Raw genomic sequence first — 16,532 nt, 5'->3', positions numbered from 1 at the left:
GTGGAAGTTGAAAGCCTAAATAAATTTAAGGCTCAGCGGGACAGGTATTTCGAATGAACGGAGGGGTGAAGTGGAAGTGTTTTTTTTTTTTTTTGGCTGATGCTGCATAAGCTTGCTTTCTTGCATCATATGCCTCTACTAATGCTAATGCTAAAATTACTCTTTGATGCAATAGAAGCGTTATCTGACGCAACACCTGTGTGTTGCGTCAGAAAACTTTGCTTTGCAACAAAGTGACTGTAATCAAGCAGTATCTTATACATTTGACTACAAATGTTAGTTTTTTTTTTTTAAGTGATGCAGTTTTTTTTGTCCGCCACTGTATTTCTAAAAATAATGATATTAGTAAGTGTATACCCTTCTAACGCAGTATTTATAGAAACGCCTGATGTATAATTTATTGTATGTATTTACATTGTGCTGCCACTTTATTGGGTACACCCTGCTGTGCACACAAATGGTTTGTCCCACAACGTTGTAAGTCACATGACCACAGTTGTGGATATAAATGCAGCAGAACAACCTCTCTAGTATCAGTTAAGCGTACAAACCGTAGCAGGAATGGGGAAAATGAGTGATCTAACGTCGAACGTGGCATGGTAGGTGCAAGACGTGCTGGTCAAAGCATCTCTGAAACGGCAGTTCTCCTGAACTTTTCACATACCACAGTTTCAAGAGTGTATCGAGAATGGTGCAACGTACAGAAAACATCCTCTCAACGGCACTCCTGTGGAAGAAAATCGCTTATTGATGAGAGAGGTCAGAGGAGGAGGATGGCTAGAATTGTGTATGCAAACAGACGCACCACAATTCGCACATCACGTCAGAATACAACCTTAGTGCACAGAACAAAATGTCGCGAATGGGCTACAACAGCCGACGGCCACATCGCGTACCTTTGTTATCAATGAAGAACAAGAGAGCACCCCTCCTGTGGGCACAGAAACACCAACACTGGACTATCGAGGATTGGAAAACAGTTGCTTGGTCTGACGAGTCGAAGTTCTTGGTGCATCATGTTGATGGAAGGCTCAGAATTTGGCGAAAACAACATGTCGGACATAACGGGTCGATGGATTCGACTACTGTGCAAGGTGATGGGGAATGTTTTCTTTGCACACGTTGGATCCATTGATACCCATAGATTCACGTCTGAATGCATGCCACATCGTACCTAAACATCGTTGCTGACGATATTTAGGTACGACCAAATGCATCCGTTCATGTTGACAGTTTATCCTTAGCCAGATGGTTACTTCCAGCAGGATAATTCGCCGGTGCACAAAGAACGAATCACTATGGAATTTTTCCAGGAACATGACTCTTCTTTGCTGCAGTGGCCCGCTCAGTCCGCGGATCTCAATCCTATCGAACATCTTTTGGATGAGCTGGAAAGGGCTGTTTGCTGCAGGCCTACACCTCCGTCGAATCTCAAGGAACTGCGTGACACGCATGTCTACATGGTACTCCATTCCTGCACAACGTTTTCACCATCTTGTTCAATCCATGCCTAGACGAATTCAGGCTGCTTTGGAGGCGCAACATGCTACTAGGTAGGTGTACCTAATAAAGTGGCAACACAGTGTATTTTGTAACTCATATTGCATCAGATAGTAATTGCAATAAGTTACAAAATAAATACATACAAAAGTTAGTTAATTTGCGCAGAAGCGTTATCTGACGCAATACCTTATATGTTTCACTACAAATGTTAATTTTTTTTTAAGGTGATGCAGTTTTTTGTCCGCCACTGTATATCATGAATCACGATTTTGCAGTTTTTTTATTTTATTCTGCATCCTTGCGACATCTTTTGTCTCATAGGTGGTGCAAGTTAAGTGCAATTTTGCTAATTCTTGTGAAGAATTTTACGAAGAAATAACAAATGATGAAGGATTATTAAGAAAAATTCACTCCTCGGAAAAAAATTATTTTTATTGTTAAAAGAAGTATGTATTTATTATTATTATTGCACAAAAATACCCATCTAATATAGGTGTTTCTGTGAAATAAAACAAAATACTGTATATGTGAAAAAAAAAAAACAACAAATATAGGTTATTTGTTTTTTGATAAGAAAACATCTATAGCGGCGCCTAACAATAGAATGTAACGGAAGTTAAGCAATCACGTGACACTACCCGGCTTGTGAGAGATATGATGTGTACGGAAATTGAAGCGATAGTATACGGGGCCACGGTAGTCTTGTGGCAGCGTTGCCAGCTTGCTGAATAGCTGGTCGAGGTTCGATTCCAGCCGCTACCCTAAGGGGAATTTTCCCAGGGGCATTCAGTATTGAGTTTGGCAATACTGAATTTCTCAAACCGTGGTCGTGAGGTTTTTCACCGGGATTGACTCTGGTTTTCCCCCTCACAACAGACAAACCGCTCTTCGTGAGGGGTACACGAAAATTTGTTAGGACTAGGGACGCAAGTAGACTAAACTCTGCAGCGTTTTCGCTGCGGACTTTACTCTTGAGGGAAGGGGGTTAGTGGGGCAGCCGCACCACCATTATAAGGTGGGTTGCGGGCAGTGAATTTAACAGACATATTCTGCTCCTTAAAAGAATGCACTAAGGCAGTGGATTTCGGCTGCAGCTAAAATGCATCGAATTAATAATTCATGATGTACAGCAAAAAAAAAAAAAAAAAAAACTATGCGCGAACAGAGAAAATTTCGTTTCTGCGTATGTAGTAGCAGTGGCATTTGATGCAAGAAAGCAAGTGTATGAGCTTATGCAGCATCAGCCAAAAAAAAAAAAAAAAATCACACCATTCCCTCCAAATGCCTGTCCAATTCCTCCTTAAATTTATTCAACCTATCAACTTCCACAATGACAGATGGAAGTTTGTTCCAGCAATTAACCACCCGCTGGCTAAAAGCAAATTTCCGCACATCTATTCTACATCTGTTTTTTCTTAATTTGAATTTATGCCCCCTTAGGTTCGTAATCTGAACAAGTGGAAGGATCCCATCAGAATTCGGCGTGCTCAACCCATTCAAGGCCTTATACACCTCAATCAGATCACCGCTCAGGTGCCTAGTCTCCAGCCACTGCAATTTGCAGAACTTAAGCCTCTCTTGGTAAGAGGATCCCTTCATTCCCCTTACCAATCTTGTTGCCCTTCTCTGTACACACTCAAGTAAATCTACATCCTTCCTAAAATGAGGCCTCCAGACCTGTATGCAGTACTCAAGGCGTGGCCTGACCATTGCCTTATACAGAGGGATAATCACCTCCTATTCCCTGCTAGCAAAATTCCTATATATCATTGACAAAACCCCATGACCTGCCCTGGCAGCCTGTCTGCATGTGTCAAGCAGCATAATATCCAGTGTTTCAGCTCGTTGCCATTATTGTTACGGTGTTATAGCTATAGTATATGGAGAGCCTGTGTGATATATATTCCAAAAAAATAAATAAATAAAAAATATATATATATATATATATATATATATATATATATAATAATAATTGCTCGAATTCTATTGGTCTGATTTTAATGAAACGTAGGAAGGGTCGAAAATCTTTCTTACAGAGCGAAATACAGTATATAAAAATACCTTAAAACCCATCCACTGGGAAGAGTTATTACATCACAAAGCAATAATAATTGTAGCATTTCCATTAGTCTGATTTTAATGATATTTGGAATGCTCAACAAATCTTTCTAAAAGGTCCAAATATAAATTTCATGAAATCTGTCCTGAGAGTTGAGTTGTTACATACGTGGTGAATAGGCCGAGTGGGGCACAAGCCACAGGTGCAGCGTTTTAAGGGTGCATTCAATCAGTTATATATTTTAAAATTGCTTCATTTTTGATTTAATTATAGTCGGATCTGTGTTTAATGAACTTCTTTATAGAGAATTTTCTGAATTTCTTTTGGTAATTACATTTAAAAGTTTCTGTAGAATGAAGAAAATTTCCATATAACGAATGGATTATGGAAGACTTAACTTGTATGCTTTGTTTTGTTTCCACCTCTGGTCTTTAGGCAATTTAAGCAATTAGAAAGTGCAAATTAAGGGTTAAAGGGATTACTGTTCCACAATGTAAGTGGAACGTAAAACGTATGCAGCTACCTCTCCCACTTGCCAAGAAGTCATGCTAGTCAACTGTTTTCTATAGCCAGTCAGAAGATTAAGGCGTATTCCTGACATGGATAATAGCTTCGGGTCAACTTGTGTTCTTTGTTTAAAATAAAAATTATTACAAGAAATACTGCATTATCTTTGTAAGTGCTACTTAGGATTCCATAATTTTTTGTGATTTTGTGAGAATAAAAAAATGATAAATTTGGGATTTATAATTAATTATGGGAAAAAAATATCAGAGAGGAACAGTGTTTTACAAATTTCGAAAATAACAGAGAAACTCCAATTACAAACTTCTATAAACTATGGCTTGACACACCCAGGGTCCTGAGCTGGATATCACCATTCTTCTCTTTCTTGGTGATTTCCTTCTACTTCTCTCTCTCTCTCTCTCTCTCAGGGTAATTCAGAAATTTTTTTTTTTTTTTGGCTGGTCAGCATAATATTAATAATATTAATATTATTAGCCATACGGTGCAAGGAAGCCTGAGGCTTATGCTGCACCAGCCAAAAAAAAATCCCGAGTTACCCTGAGAGAGAGAAGTAGAAAGGAATCGCCAAGAAAGAGAAGAATGATGATATCCAGCTCAGGACCCTGGGTGTGCCAAGCCCATACTCACCAGATGTGAGCCCCTGGGGTTAAGCCTCAGTCTTCCTTGCACCATATAGCTAATAATAATAATATGCCCATTTTGTGACGTCACACCTCTGAGCTTTTTGGTTTGTCCACCAGTGCTAGCGGGTTGGCAGTTGTATTTTGCTTGAATTGTGCAAGTGTGAGTAGTCGCAGGTTAAAAGAAATAAAAGTGTAATTCAAATTTTGTTATTCAGTTGTTTTTTCTCCACATTAAAAAGTAAGTTTTAATAAATTGTTATTAACAAATCTTTCTTTTATGTATTTTGATTTTCTTTAATTGAACTGTAACCATATATTTTATCTTTATAGGTTATAACATTATATGTAATTATTAGTTATTTAAAATATATGTGTTAGAATTCGACTTTTGTCTCATTTCCAAAATGAGTTTTAGACACAGTAATCGAATTGGGATGGCACAGTTCTACTAGTTAAATTTCTTGAGTAGAGTTCCCCTTGTTAATTTTTTGTGGAGAACATTTTCCTTGTTAAAATACTTTTTTTTTATACTACAAAAATGCAGATTGTGAGCAAACTGCTATTTAAAATAATGTATTATCAAGTTTATCTATTTTTTATTTCAATTTATTCATATGCCTGGATGAAACAATTTTTTAAAATGCTGTTTAAAAAAACAGCATTTTTAAAATTGTTTCATTCTAGTCTACATGTCTACAATAAACAATGTTATTTATTTGGCTGTGCTCCAAATTTAATTAAAATAAAAAATCTTTAAAAAATTTTATAAGTAACAATAAGATGTCCAAACAACCAAGTGGAGCAAAATTTCGAAAGAAGTTGAGGGAGGAAGAAGCAAAGAAACTGTCAGATAATTTTAAAAATTGGTTTGTGCTAGTGGAGATCACTGAACAAAATAAAGAAAACCCTGTTAACTGCAATTCAGTAATTCTTGAAGCTGAAGAAAATTGTAGCGAAACGGAGGTTATAACGTAATAATAATTCTGAAAATGACCAGAAAACTGAGTCAGAGTATGAGTCCCCTCTGATTATAAAAGATGAAAATAATAATCATATCATGCTGAATTTAAATAATCCCGCATTGTGGCCATCGAATATTTCTGACAAATTAAGATGCTTTTTAATAGAAAATGGAATGGATCAAGGCAAAGATGAGGATTTCATCATTCTTTTATCCAAGAATAACGGACTGTCAGATCTGATACAACATTCTGCCTGCAACTTTCAGAAGTCTTAGAGTTTGTCTTGCCATGTGGCCACAGTACTGGTGGCAAGAGGAGGACATATCCACTATTAGGCAGGTGCTCATAATGTTTTGACCAGACAGTGTGTGCACAGGGGGGAGTCAAAAATTTGTATTCACCCAGTAGTTCCGATAGAAAGATTTTTTTTTTTTTTTTTTTTGTTTGATAGCTTGAAATCTCTATAGCAACCACACAAATATTTTGTTTCAATCTAACAATTCAGTTTTTTTCTTTGCAGCACTGAAATTGAAGCGTTACAATGGATAACGTGGAATACAGATCAGTGATTCAGTTTCGCTTTCTGCAAACTCCGAAAATAATCTGCAAAGAAATGGTTGCTGTTTATGGAGAAGACTGCCCAGGTTAGTGTTGTTGCAGTGTTATAAACAAATCAAACGTGGAAGAACCTTAGTGCATGATGAAGATATCCCAGCAACCGCTGCAACAGAAGAGTGTTAAAAAATTGAGGCATTAATTCTAGAGGATCATCGTATTAGCATCAAAGAACTAGCTGCAGGATCTGTAGATGACATCATCCATCAGTTGCATACGAGTAAAGTGTGTGCTAGATGGGTTCGCAGGCGTCTGATCCCTTACTAGAAGAAGGAAAGGGCATAATATGCACATGAAATGTTGTCAATGGGCCAGGAAAAGTAAGAGGAGTTTTTTGTATGGGTAGTCACCATGGATGAAACTTGGATCCATCACTATTATTCCAAAACTAAACAAATATCAAAACAATGGAAGCATGCAGAATACTACCCCACAAAAAGGCAAAGATGCCACTAAATGCTAGAAAGGTGATGCTGTCATTTTTTTGGGATCAGCATGGTGTAATACTAACATATTACCTTCAAAAGGACAGTACTATGACAGCGAAGTATTATACCAACCCCCTTATAAAGCTACATGATGCTGTAAAAGAAAAAAAGAAGGGAAAGCTGTAAAAAGATGTGTGTGCACTGTGCTTATTCCTTGCCTTGCACCCTTGAATTTCTTCCTCTTTCCTGCCCTGAAGTCCTTTCTTCATGGAAAATACTTCTGCTGATGATGAGGTGATTTCTGCTGCCTAGCTGTGGTTTGAAAGACAGTCAGAGGACTTCTACGAAACTGGCCTGTGGAAGAGTATTGAGAAGTGGCAAAAATTTTGGCTGGTGACTATGTTCAAAAAGTATAATTCATGTTGTTTGTTTCAACTTTCTATCATAACTGCTTCTGGGTGAATACAAATCTTTTTTTTAACCCCCTTTGTGTACGTACGTACACACACACACACACACACACACACACACACACACACACACACACACACACACACACACACACACACACACACACACACCATAAAAGCTTGGAATCAATCACTCCTTTTTTTTTTTTAATTTTCAAATTTTTATTAAAATAGGACCAAGTTTTATTAAAATATTTTCTATTATGTATAAAAATAAAAAAAAAAACTTAAATAATATTTAAGAAATTTTAAAATATTCCAGAAAGGTGTAGAATACTCCTGAATGTGATACAATGTTGTATATGATTCTAGAATATTTTATAAAGTGGTTTTATTGTTTCAGTATTAAAAGAAGATTGTAGATGATTCTAAAGTGTTTTGCAATATAAATTGAGGAGTGAGAGTTGTAACTTATAAAATCGAACACCCATCATTCAGAAAGAGTGTTGTGCAAGTTTTGTGTTTCGTGATAAACATGGAAAGAAATAAGTCACCGAGTGTCGAAAAAAAAAGTGCCATTATAACTCTGTATAAAAAAGTTATTCCATGGGAAGTATTGGTGTTTAAAACTAGGTGTTTAATTTAAAGGGGTACAAACTACAATTCTATGATTCAAGTAGACTGGTAATTTACAGATCAAACCACAATCAGGACAACTGTGTGTAACAACAAGCACAAGGTAAGACCAAAACACTGATTTCTAAATGCAATCCACGACTTACTGCACTTGAAATCTGAGCTGAGTTCCACCACAAAATTTCATCTTAAACAAGCAGGACTTCATGGTTGTGTAGCAGTCCGAAAACTTATTAAAACTGAAAAATGGAAATAGTTGGCTTGGGCTAGGAGCCATCACCTTTGGACAATTGAAGAGTGGAAAAATGCACTGTGGATAGATGAATCCAAATTTGAAAATTTTGGATCCAAGTGTAGAGTTTGGGAGACAATCCACGGAAAAAAAAATGGTATCATATTATTTAGTGGTTCCATCATGATGTGGGGTTGCTTCTGTTTTTCTGGAGTGGGTGACGTCGCTTTTCCTTGAATTTATTCAACCCATCCACTTCCACAACAACAGATGAAAGCCTGTTCCAACAATCAACCACCTGCTGGCTGAAGACTAACTTCCACTCATCTATCCTGCAACCTTCCTTCCTCCACTTGAATTTATGCTGAGACTACACATGTGTGTAGTCTCAGCAAGTGGAAGAATGTCATTAACATTCAGCTTACTCAACCCATTCAAGGTTTAAACACCTCAGTGAGATCTCCCCACAGGTGCCTAGTCTCAAGATGCTGTAATTTGCAGAACTGAAGCTTTCTAGGTAAGAGCACCCTTTTGTTCCCTTCACCAGTCTGGTTGCTCTTTTCTGCACCCGTTCAAGCAGATCTACATACTTCCTAAAGTGAGGTCCCAGACCTGTATACAGTACTCAAGATGGGGCAGATAAACCTTGGGCATAAGGGGATGTCCCTGATTGGAAACAATATTCAAAGTGGCTATGGCATTCCAGAGCTGATCCACTAGAATCAAATCACTCCTACACTAGCAGTTGCAGTGTTACTACCTGGCACTACGATCTCATTGATTCATGCTACTATTGCTACACCCTGGTGCTGTGGCCAGAATTGAACAACTGGAATCGGGATTCATTTGACCAGGCAACCTTTTGGACTATGCTTAAATGTCTGGTTTCATTGTTCTTGTGTTCACTGTATAAGCCCACCCAGATTTTTGTTTTTAGCTAAAGAGAATGGAACAAGTGGTCATTTGCTGCTAGAAACTATCAGTGACAGGATCTGATGCATTGTGCATTCCATTAAAGAAGGAGTGGACAAATTATTAGAAGGGATGAATGAAAAAAAAGCAGATTTGTTTTTTATGGCTGGTTGTATAAGCTTGCTTTCTTGTGCCATTTTTCCACTACTAAGACCTCTTTATACAGCAGTTCTACTGTGATTCTCTTCATCCCTTCATCATCCCTCTTTCATCAACAAGCTGGCTCTGTCAAAAGGACTGCTTGATTGGATATTTTCTGGATGTTGGACCATGAAAACTTTCATTTACAAATATCATCAAAGGTGCTCATACACAAAGAGACATCAGTGGAACATGCGAGTATGATTCAAAACAAATTTATAGAGGCAACTGCTCAGTGTGAATAGTCAGTCAATTTTATCTTGATGTTTTTATACCACCCTTTGCTAATCATAACGGTTGATATAAACTCTGCTTCATTCCTTGATCCATAACCCCTTTTAGTTGTTTTCACTTTATGTACTTATATGCCATACTATTTTTATTTAGTATGCGTACTTGCTGTATAAGCTCTATACTATACCTTGCTTTACATACATTGTAATTTAGGTTATGCCTGTAAGATATAGTAGGCGCCTCTGTAGCCAGGCGGGAAGGAGCAGCAGTGCGTAGCACACGCTTCTTGATTAGACCGGGGTTCGAGCCCATCACCACCAAATATGGAGGATGCGGAAAGGTCAGGGAATGACCACTGCATATTCCCGGAGCAATATGGCCTTAGTTGCTAATGCTCCTAAAAACCAAATAACAACAAAAAAAGTAATATATAGCATGAATTAAAAGCCTAAAAAATGACTGTTAAAAAATTCAGTTTATATTCCAGCACAACCTTGCAAATTAGAGGAATTTACAGTTAATCATTAGCCATGTTTAGCAATCATGTGAGCTCAAATCATGGTTGACTGAAATATGTATGATACTGCACTGTCACTTTGACTACATCCGGGGTTAGTCTCTATACAAGCATATGTTTTTTGTTCTACAGAATAAAGAAATGTGCTGCTTTTAGAATTGTTTATGTAAACTGTAAATTAATTTTCTTAACTGTCATTTTCCTCATATGAAATTCATATATTTTTTATTATTTTTATCCAGAGCAAGTGATCAGTAGCCATTGCAACATTTCTCTTCATGCTCCATTTGGGTATATTTTATCTCCTGGATACCCCCGATTTTATCCTGCATTGACAAACTGTAGTTGGATATTAGAAGCAGGAGAGGGACAAACTATAACAGTGGCAATGCTGGACCTTTCCATGAAACTTCCTGTTCAGTCCAAACCATTTAACATCTGTGATGATGCCATGAATGTGATGGAAAATAGCAACAGGCTGATGCACATGTGTGGCATATCGCCTGAAAACCTCAGATCTGTGGAATCAGCTGGAAACAAAATTATTGTGAACTTCCAAACTAAACAGTTTTCTCCTTCTAGAGGATTCCTAATTTACTACAGGTGTGAGTATTATTTATTTATAACCTCCTGATAAATGATACATAGATTGATGTTTTTGTTTAATGATGGCTTGTTTCTAGATAGGTGCAGTTGTTGCCAAGTGGTTAGTGTACCAGTAGAGAGTTCCACATGCTGTGTGATCAGATCCATATGATGCCACAAAATATGGTAAAATATTTGTAAATCACTGTAATTATAAACTCCTCTGACTTTATATGGCCATCCCAGAGTATAACCACAAAACACTATCAACTTTCATAATAAAAATAATACTATGAAAAATTTAATGTTAAATCTAACCTAGTTAACATTAAAGATGCCATGCTATTAAATGACACTAAGTGCAGGAAAATCAGATTGTAAGGTGATCTGATAGAATGGCATTCCTCAATATTTTTATGGAAACAGGACAGATTCAACTCCAACAGTCTGGTTGCTGTAGTAAAAGCACAGTTCATTCATTTACCTGATACAGTATGCATTATGTATTCACCTGATAAATTTGGAATATTGACAAATAAGACTGACACATACAAGATGTTCTAAATTACACCAACAAAATTATAGGAGTAGTTCTACATACCAAACCAGGTAAAAAAGTTGATATCAACGTATGTCTGATTTTGCATAGTTGTGGATCTATGACTACTAGAATTTTGAAAAATGGCTATGGAGTTTTGAATGGTTAAAAATAAAATAATTAATTCTAAGTTCTAACTATAAAAATCTTCTAACTGAAAAGAATAAAATAATAATAAAAAAAATAGAATTAACTGGACATTCCAGTCATTTTTTTAAAATTAAAATAACCATAGTTCTGAACTTTTTTTTAAGTTGTTTTAGCAAGTAGAACTATATCTTTTAATTTTGTTGATGTAATTTGGAAACACCCAGCATATACTCTTACAATTCCAGCATTGCTACCTTATAATCAGCCTCAATTTTTATCAAATAATAGTTAAAGAAGTAATGCAGGATCATTTTGAGAGGAATGCAGGTACATGGCAATTGCAGAACAGATTTGTTAAAGGAACAAATTGGAGCAATTTTGCATTAGGGGTTACTGCTGTGGATAAAAGGAAGGTTGAGTGAGAGAACACAGAGAGTGGTTACTGATGGGCACTACTCTTCTTGGACTAATGTTATTGGTGGAGTTCCCCAAGGTTCAGTGCTGAGCCCATTGTTGTTTGCAATATTTATTAATGATACTGATAAATATGATAAAGGTGCATATCAGACTTAATTAGCATTAGCAAGGGCACATGATGCAAGAAAGCAAGCTTATATAGCATCAGCCAAACCCCCCCCTTATTTCACCCATCCCCTCGCTCCAAACGTGACGCCTCCGTAGCCAGGTGGGCAGGAGCAGCAGTGCGTAGCACACGCTTCTTGATTAGACCAGGGTTCGAGCCCATGCCCACCAAATACAGAGGATGCGGAAATGTCAGAGAATGACCACTGCATATCCCCGGAACAATATGGCCTTAGTTGCTAATGCTCCTAAAAACCAAATAACAAGCAAACAAGCTCCAAATGTTTGCCAAGTTCTGCCTTGAATCTATTTAAGCTATCAACTTCTACAACGACAGATGGAAGTTTGTTCCAGCAATCAACCACCCACTGGCTAAAGGCAAACTTCCACACATCTATCCTAAAACCGTCTTTCCTTAATTTGAATTTATGCCCTCTCAGGTGATTATTCTGAGCAAGAGGAAGAATCCCATCAGCATTGAGCATGCTCAAACCATTCAAGGCTTTATACACCTCAATCAGATCACCTCGCAGGTGCCTAGTCTCTAGACACTGTAATTTGCAAAACTTAGGCCTTTCTTCGTAAGAGCAACCCTTTGTTCCATTCACTAATCTTGTTGCCCTTCTCTGTACTCATTCCATCAACTCTATATCCTTCTTAAAATGAGGCCTCCAGACCTGTATACAGTACTCAAGGTGTGGCCTGACCATTGCCTTATACAAGGGGATAATCACCTTCTTATCCATGCTAGAAAAATTCCTGTATATCATTGACAAGACACTATGAGCTACTCTTGCGGACCATCTGCACTGCTCAGAAAAATTCATATCTGCCTGCATGATTATTCCCAGGTCCTTTTCATTCTCTACCACTGTCAGTGTGGTACCACAAAGTTGATACGTTACTCTGGGATTACTGCTTCCCATATGTAGTACTTTACATTTGTCAATGTTAAACTTCATTTGCCATCTCTCAGCCCATCTTCTCAACTTTTCTAGATCCTGTTGCAGCAGTGTACTGTCATTAATGTCATTAACAACCCTGCCAACCTTTGTATCGTCTGCAAACTTGGACATTAAGCCTGATATACTATCATCAACATCATTTATAAATACAAAAAACAACAATGGGCCCAACACTGGACCCTGAGGGACTCCACTAATAACATTAGTCCACGAAGAGCAGTGTCCATTGATTACCACCCTCTGTCTTCTCCCACTCAGCCATCCCTTTATCCATAGCAGCAATTTGCCTCCAATGCCACAATGCTCCAATTTGTGCCGCAGTCTTCCATGTGCACCGATATCAAAGGCTTCTCTAAGATCCAAATATATGATATCAAAGTTATTCTTTGCATCCAGTTCCTTTGTGACTACATCATAGTATCCAATCAAATTAGTCAGACAAGACTTGCTCTTTACAAACCCATGCTGTATCCGAGCTATAACTGAAGTCTTGTCTAGATGATCCTGCAATGCTTCTTTAACCAGTGCCTCCATTAATTTCCCTGGAACAGAAGTTAAACTAACAGGTCTGTAATTACTTGTGTCGCCCTTTGATCCTAATTTGTGGATTGGGGTCACATTTGCACATCTCCAGTCCATGGGTACCTCCCCTGAGTCCAGGGAAGCTCTCATAATTGTGGCTAAGTGTTTGCTTACTTCCTTTGCCGCCTCCTTTAATATAACTGGATAGATTCCATCCACCCTAGGTGCCTTTCTTGTGTTTATCTTCAACAATTTCTTCTCCACTTTACTCTCAGTTATTAAAGATTATCTAGTTTGCTGCCAGAGTTGATTACACCTCTGGCATTCCCCTCCCTGAATAACTCCTCATGTGTGAATGTAGATGCAAAATACTCATTTAGTTTGTTAGCCACCTGAGCAGGATCATCAACAGTTGAACCATCGATATCCATTGGACCAATCTGATTCAACCCCTTCCTTCTAGAATTTACATAAGCAAAGAACTGTTTGCTGTTTTTCTTTGCCAAAGATTTCTTGTAATCTGCCTTTGCCTGCCTAACCTCCTTTGTAACTTGGTTACAGACCAGCTTATATCTATCATAGGCTTCTGTGTTACATGTTAATTTATATGTATCCCATGCATTTTTCTTCTCTGTCACATGTCTAATTAGTTCATCTGACATCCATTTAGGCCTAAACCTTGAACAATATTTCTTTGTTGGTATGAAAAGCCTAGTAGCTTCCAAGATTAATTCTTTGAATGCTTCCCATTTTGAATTTGCTGTTGGTAACATCATCAGTTGGCCCCACCGTATAGGATTTAAATACTGTCTCAGACCACCGTAGTCACCTTTACGAAAGCAAAAACTCTTCCCTTTACACTTGATGGTAGTTACCTGTTTGAGTAAATCCCACTTCAGCACACTGTGATCACTGCCACCTAGTGGTTCCTTTATCTGCAGATTCTTGATGCATGAAGAATCACTACTGATAATCAGATCAAGAGTATTACTCCCTCTAGTTGCCTCCCAAACATGCTGCTGTAGAAAACAGTCATCTAATAAATCCACAAAAGCCTTGCTAGTGTGTGTGTGACCAACCCACAAATTCCAGTCAATCTCTGGGAAATTAAAATCCCCCATTATAAGACTCTCTGATTTACTGGCCCATTCTATTTCCCTGCACAATTGTTCGTTGTACTCATCAGTCATTAGGCCTATAACACACACCTACTCTAATTTTTCCTTTTCCACTGCTTATGTCACACCAAACAGACTCAACATTGCATTGTCCACGAACATCAATTGGATGCACTTCCTTAGATTTTATGTGTTTCTTAACTAACAGCATAACCCCTCCTCCCTTTCTGTCCTGTCTATCCTTTCTGTACACATTGTACTCCCCAAATTTCAGTTCTGCATTGCTTATGTCTGTGTACACCATGTCTCTGATATCCAAACAATATCTGCCTTTGATGTCTTGACTAGCACTTCAAGCTCATCGAATTTATTACAAACTTAATGTTTAAGTCTGTAGATGATACAAAGATTGGCAGGGTAGTTATTGATAATAATCAGGGTAAGCTACTGCAACAAGATCTAGAAAAATTAGGCAGATAGGCTTAGAAACCATGGGATGATTAAGGAAAATATTTTAGGTTTAATGTAGCCACTCAGTTGAGCGTGAGCACTCATGTGTAATGAACACACATTTGAGTGGACTACAATTCAAGCCCATGTGGCTGCTAAATCCAGTAAATGACAGTGTTCATTTTCAAAATAATTTATTGTAAAATCCTCTTATCTAGTGGTTATTCTGAGGTTGAAACAAAAAAAAAAAAAAAATGGCAAAAAAATATGGCAATATTTGATAAATGCAGCTTGCTACATTTGGGTAGCAACAGTCCTAGAATAACACCTTGGATGGTACCAAACTCAAGGTTGTACAGAATGAAAAAGACCTAAGGTAATTGTACAGTCCAACATGCAGTTCTTTGAGCAGTACAAATAAGCCATTAGGACAACTTATGGGGTCCTGTCAGTGACATATAGCAATTTTGGCAACAGGGACAAAGAGGTAATTATCCTTTTGTATAGGGTAATGATTAAGCGGAACTCTGAGTACTGTACAGGTTTGGAAGCTTCATTATAGGAAGGATGTAGATCTTTCTGGTAGAACACTGCAGTGAAGAACAATAAAACTTTCTGGTAGAACACTGCAGTGAAGAACAATAAAACTTTCTGGTAGAACACTGCAGTGAAGAACAATAGTCAGTGGTACAGGAAGATACCCTTACCTGGAAAGACTTGAATTGTACACATTGCAGCACTTGGAAATTGAAATGTTTAGGGTTTTAAATGGGTTGAATAAACTAAATACTGACATCATCCTTATTCTTTCTCAGATGACACACATAAGGGGAAAATATTTAAACTGAAAAAAGATGATTGCAGAATAGATGTGTGCAAGTTTACTTTCAGCCAGAGTAATTGGTTGTTGGAACAAACTTTCATCTGCTGTTTGAAAGTAAGTGGTTTGAATAAATTTGAGGAAGGATTAAATAAAATTTTAGAGGGGATAGACAGATGATGGTTCCCCCTTTTCTGTGCATTAGTGATGCTTGTATAAGCTTGTTTCCTTTGCATCACTAGTCATATCAGGCTTAATGTCGAGGTTGGCAGATGATACAAAGGTTGGGAGGGTTGTTAATGACAGTGTGCTACTGCAACAGGATCTAGATAATTTGGGCAGACGAGCTAAGAAGTGGCAACTGAAGTTTAACCTTGACAAATGCAAAGTACTCATATGGGTAGAAGTAACCCCAGAGAAACGTACCAACTGTGTGGTACTACACTTAAGGTGGTAGAAAATGAAAAAGACCTGGGAGTAATTGTGCAGTCAGATATGAAGTTTTCTGAGCAATGCAGACAGGCTGCCAGGGCAGGTCATGGGGTTTTGTCAATGATATATAGGAATTTTGCTAGCAGGAAGAAGGAGGTGATTATCCCTCTGTATAAGGCAATGGTCAGGCCACGCCTTGAGTACTGCGTACAGGTCTGGTGGCCTCATTTTAGGAAGGATGTAGATTTACTTGAGCGTGTACAGAGAAGGGCAACAAGATTGGTGAGGGGAATGAAGGGATCCTCTCACCAAGAGAGGCTTAAGTTCTGCAAATTGCAGTGGCTGGAGACTAGGCACCTGCGCAGTGATCTGATTGAGGTATATAAGGCCTTGAATGGGTTGAGCACGCTGAATTCTGATGGGATCCTTCCACTTCCACTTGTTCAGATTACGAACCCAAGGGGGCATAAATTCAAATTAAGAATAGACAGATGTAGAATAGATGTGCGG

General features: G+C 37.9%; 1 protein-coding gene across 3 annotated transcripts in view; it reads left to right on the top strand.

Moving 5' to 3' along the window:
• LOC150085430 (mannan-binding lectin serine protease 2-like) overlaps window positions 1-16,532 on the top strand; it is a 114,485-nt gene that overhangs the window by 67,116 nt on the left and 30,837 nt on the right. For all 3 annotated transcript variants that reach the window (XM_090373233.1, XM_090373231.1, XM_090373232.1), the window contains exon 4: window positions 10,103-10,465. In XM_090373233.1, the coding sequence (XP_090229359.1) occupies window positions 10,103-10,465 (363 nt within the window). The remainder of the gene's footprint in view (window positions 1-10,102; window positions 10,466-16,532) is intronic.

Source organism: Mastigoproctus giganteus, chromosome 5, assembly GCF_048544385.1.
Source record: "Mastigoproctus giganteus isolate SK-2022 chromosome 5, ASM4854438v1, whole genome shotgun sequence".
NCBI lineage: Eukaryota > Metazoa > Arthropoda > Arachnida > Uropygi > Thelyphonidae > Mastigoproctus > Mastigoproctus giganteus.
This window is presented reverse-complemented; position numbering and strand designations above follow the sequence as displayed.